Source organism: Nannobrachium achirus (assembly GCF_963921795.1).
Source record: "Nannobrachium achirus genome assembly, chromosome: 6".
In the NCBI taxonomy this organism is placed as follows: Eukaryota; Metazoa; Chordata; class Actinopteri; order Myctophiformes; family Myctophidae; genus Nannobrachium; species Nannobrachium achirus.
Window position 1 is genome coordinate 30,890,097 of NC_137815.1, and position 3,603 is coordinate 30,893,699.

At 44.0% G+C, this 3,603-nt stretch overlaps 1 protein-coding gene across 1 annotated transcript; it reads left to right on the plus strand.

The window, feature by feature from the left end:
* Positions 1-1,330: 1,330 nt before the first annotated feature.
* On the plus strand, positions 1,331-2,959 carry il19l (interleukin 19 like; the record flags this gene model as incomplete). The annotated part of the gene is made up of 5 exons (XM_080728123.1): positions 1,331-1,495; positions 1,644-1,706; positions 2,126-2,278; positions 2,781-2,843; positions 2,948-2,959. The coding sequence occupies 5 exons, from the start codon at positions 1,331-1,333 to the stop codon at positions 2,957-2,959; spliced, it is 456 nt and encodes a 151-aa protein (XP_080584249.1).
* Between the last annotated feature and the right edge of the window lie 644 nt (positions 2,960-3,603).

Genomic DNA, 3,603 nt, shown 5'->3' on the forward strand with positions numbered 1-3,603 from the left:
TGTCAAAGTGTCTTACAGTAACAGCCTACTAACCTACTGCCTCCTCCCTTTGATCAGATCAGGCAATTCCCCCAAATCCAATTTACTTCCTCCTGTAAAACAATCGATACAAGTTGCTTGAGTGAGTGTGTGCGTGCACGTGCGTGTGTGTGTGTACTGTATGTGTGTGTTACTATGTGGGCCTGTGCAACACCTGGTAAAATCCCCTACCTGTGACTATAAGAGGACCCAGCATGGCCACACAGAGACACACATCAGGACACTTCTTATCTGACAGTGACACCGACACCTTCACAAACAGGTAAGGATGCATGGATGCTTATTTATTTGGTGGTGGTTCAGTGTGTTCTATAGCAGGGTTTCTCAAAGTGGGTGCTGTCTGTGGCACCCTAGGGTGCTGTGTCACCAGTCCAGGGCTGTACTTGATGAGTTCTTTTTTACATCTACCCCAACTCTGTTCATCATAAACAGCAAATCTACAAGCTAGTGGACCTGGACCGGCTGTTTTTGGAGAACGTTGCACCCCAGAATAGGGATGCTGGGGTTCAACGTCAAGAGTAACGTTATTTTCAGCCTGTTCTAATGGAAACAGATATTCCTCCTTGACATACTGTATATTAGTAGCGTAATATTACATAAGATTCAAAAAACTAACAGTGTAATGCCAGGGGATGCCGTGGATGAAAACGTTATTTACATAGGGGCCCCTGAGTCAAAAAGGTTTGAGATCCCTTGATATAGAACACACTGAAAAGTGTCTTATTATTCCCCATAACACCATTATCTGAGCTCCCCCCTTTCCTTTTTTGGTACTATTTTAGAAATATTTTTAACCCATTTAGGCCTAACCTATAGTTAGGCCTAAATCAGAAATTAGCATACAAAAACAAATATGTTGCTACATACTGTACATGTACTGTAAGCCCCTCCCATACACTAAAATGTGTACCCGACCTGAATGGGTTAAAATAGTGAAAATAGCCAGTCTACAAGCTCACAAAGTGTCACATCGTGATGCTGTGTGTGTCAATACTGTCTATCATGCTTGTGCATTGGCTTGCCCTTGGCTAAGCATTTTTTAAATTGTTTTCATCTAGATCTAAGAATAGAAGGAGTAGGAAGTTGAGAGTGACAAGTACATGCGAGATCTGTAATTGCAGTTGAACCCGGAAAATATTTCGACCGATCAGGTTAACTAACTACGGTGCATCTTTTCAACTACCCGTGCGCGCATTCAGTGTTAATCTATTTGTAGCTGTCCATTTGGTTACATTTGAACACGAGTTTCAACAAGTCTCTCTCCGTTTCATTCTGTCAAGCAGATTCGACCATGCAGAATAAAGCAATGTGCGGCCTCTCTCTGAGCCTGTTGCTCACCATGTTGGTGTACCTGTGTGAAGAGGCTGAGGGCCGCAGGATGAGCGTGGGCAGCTGCCCCGTCACCGTTCACCCACGAGAACTACGAAGATACTACACAGAATTACGACAGAGCGCTGTGAGTTCCATCAACCATTCACACGTGCACACGAGCACACACACACGATAATTCAAAAGCACAGGCACAATGCTTTGCACAAGCACCAACCTCTGTCCACCTAACCCTCTCTGTGTCTTCTCATTGTGTTTTGTTTTTAAACATGCAGCTTGCTGGAGACAATGAAATTGCAGTGAGACTTCTGAACAGACCTTTGATGAACGATATACAGGTGAGCATATAGCTCTGTTTGTCCCTTCTGATTCAAACATTCTCAAACACTCTTTCTGCTGGCTTTATATACCCATCCACGATTGAGCCACGCCGTTTCCATGTGAATCTCGCAATCCACATGACCTGCGCGTGATCATGGTCATATACACTAGCCTAGCGTGTTGTCAATGGATGAAATGGTTAGTAGAGGGCTGGGCTACACTTTTTTCTGCACCGCTTAATATTGATGACATCACGGATCCTCCATATATGGGCATAAAAGGGATGGAATGCTCAGCACCACTCGAATAGGGACAACGACTGACAGATACAGAGATATTTGCCTCAAGGCAACCACATTGCGATTTCCAATTGCATCTTTCTAGTTGGGTTTGTGAGCACATCATGTATGTCTGACCTTTGACATGTCCCTGTCAGGAGGGGGAGATGTGCTGCTACCTGCGTCTCCTGCTACGTTTCTACGTTGAGAGAGTGTTCAGCGGCTACCGCTCGTCTCAAGCACGCCACCAACGCTCTGCTAGCGTACTGGCTAACTCTTTCCTCGGCATCAAAAAAGACCTTAAACTATGTGTAAGTAGTAGACACGTGCTGCACACACACAGACAGAATCACACACACAAACACACACACACACACACACACACACACACACACACACACACACACACACACACACACACACACACACACACACACACACACACACACACACACACACACACACACACACACACACACACACACACACACACCTTTTTCTACTGATTACTCACGCCATGGAGACTTGAGCACAATAATATTTTTTTGTATTTGTCACATTCCTTAGACAAAAAATGAATTATAGTAAATGTACCCCCATTGATTCCGGGTGCATTTGGGCCCCATCCAGAATCAATGGGTTTACATTTATCTTCGAGAAATACAAAAAAATAATCCATGGCATGACTAATCAATAAGAAAAAATTACATTTTGGGGTGAACTACTCCTTTAGCATTAAAAGGGGATCCATCAAATGCCACTACTTTTGTTGACATGGTTGTTGGAATCAACTGATTTTGTTGTGTTTTGCAGCACTGCCACTGTGGAGAAGAAACCCAGAGGTCACTGGACTCCCTGCATGTTGAGTTTGGGAAGGTAAACCAATCTAAATATTATATAACATCCACTAAGCCAGTTACAGTATATCCTTCCTTCCACTAAGCCAGTTACAGTATCCTTCCTTGCCCCCACGTCAACAGTCCTGGTTCTGACCAGTAGATGGTGCCAAGGAGCTGGCTACGGAAATAATGAAGCATCAGGATATCAGGGGTCTTCAATGTTTTCAGGCCAAGGACCGCTTAGTTGAGAGAGAGATGAAGCGGGGACCCCCACAACCTTTTCATAGATTCCATATAATGTAGTTTCATTGTTTGACAGCACAATCATCAGTCAGTGTATTTTGGATTCATGTCAATTTGTGTTTTCAGATATTTTACCACTTGAACCGTCAACACTTAATAAACTTGACCATTCACTACTGTCTGCTCTTTTTCCCCACTAAACCTCTTTGCCAAAAATAGCCGATCTACAAGCTCACAACGCCTCGCGCTGCGAGGCGTTGTGAGCTTTAGATCGGCTATTTTCGGCTAAAGAATATGGACATTATGGTTCAAGTGGTTAATATAAAAAAAGGAGAAAAAACGAGTTTCTATCACACAAAGATTTGGAGGACCCCCTGTAGTAACGCTGAGGACCCCCTAGGGGTCCCGGACCCCCTGTTGAAGACCCTTGGCGTATATTGATGGACCTGAAGGCCAGACTGCTTTTAACTGACTTCCATGCATCGCGTGTGCATGTCATTAAGCAGTCTAATGTCCCTAATGCATGGGTCTTCAACAGGGGGTCCTCATAGTTA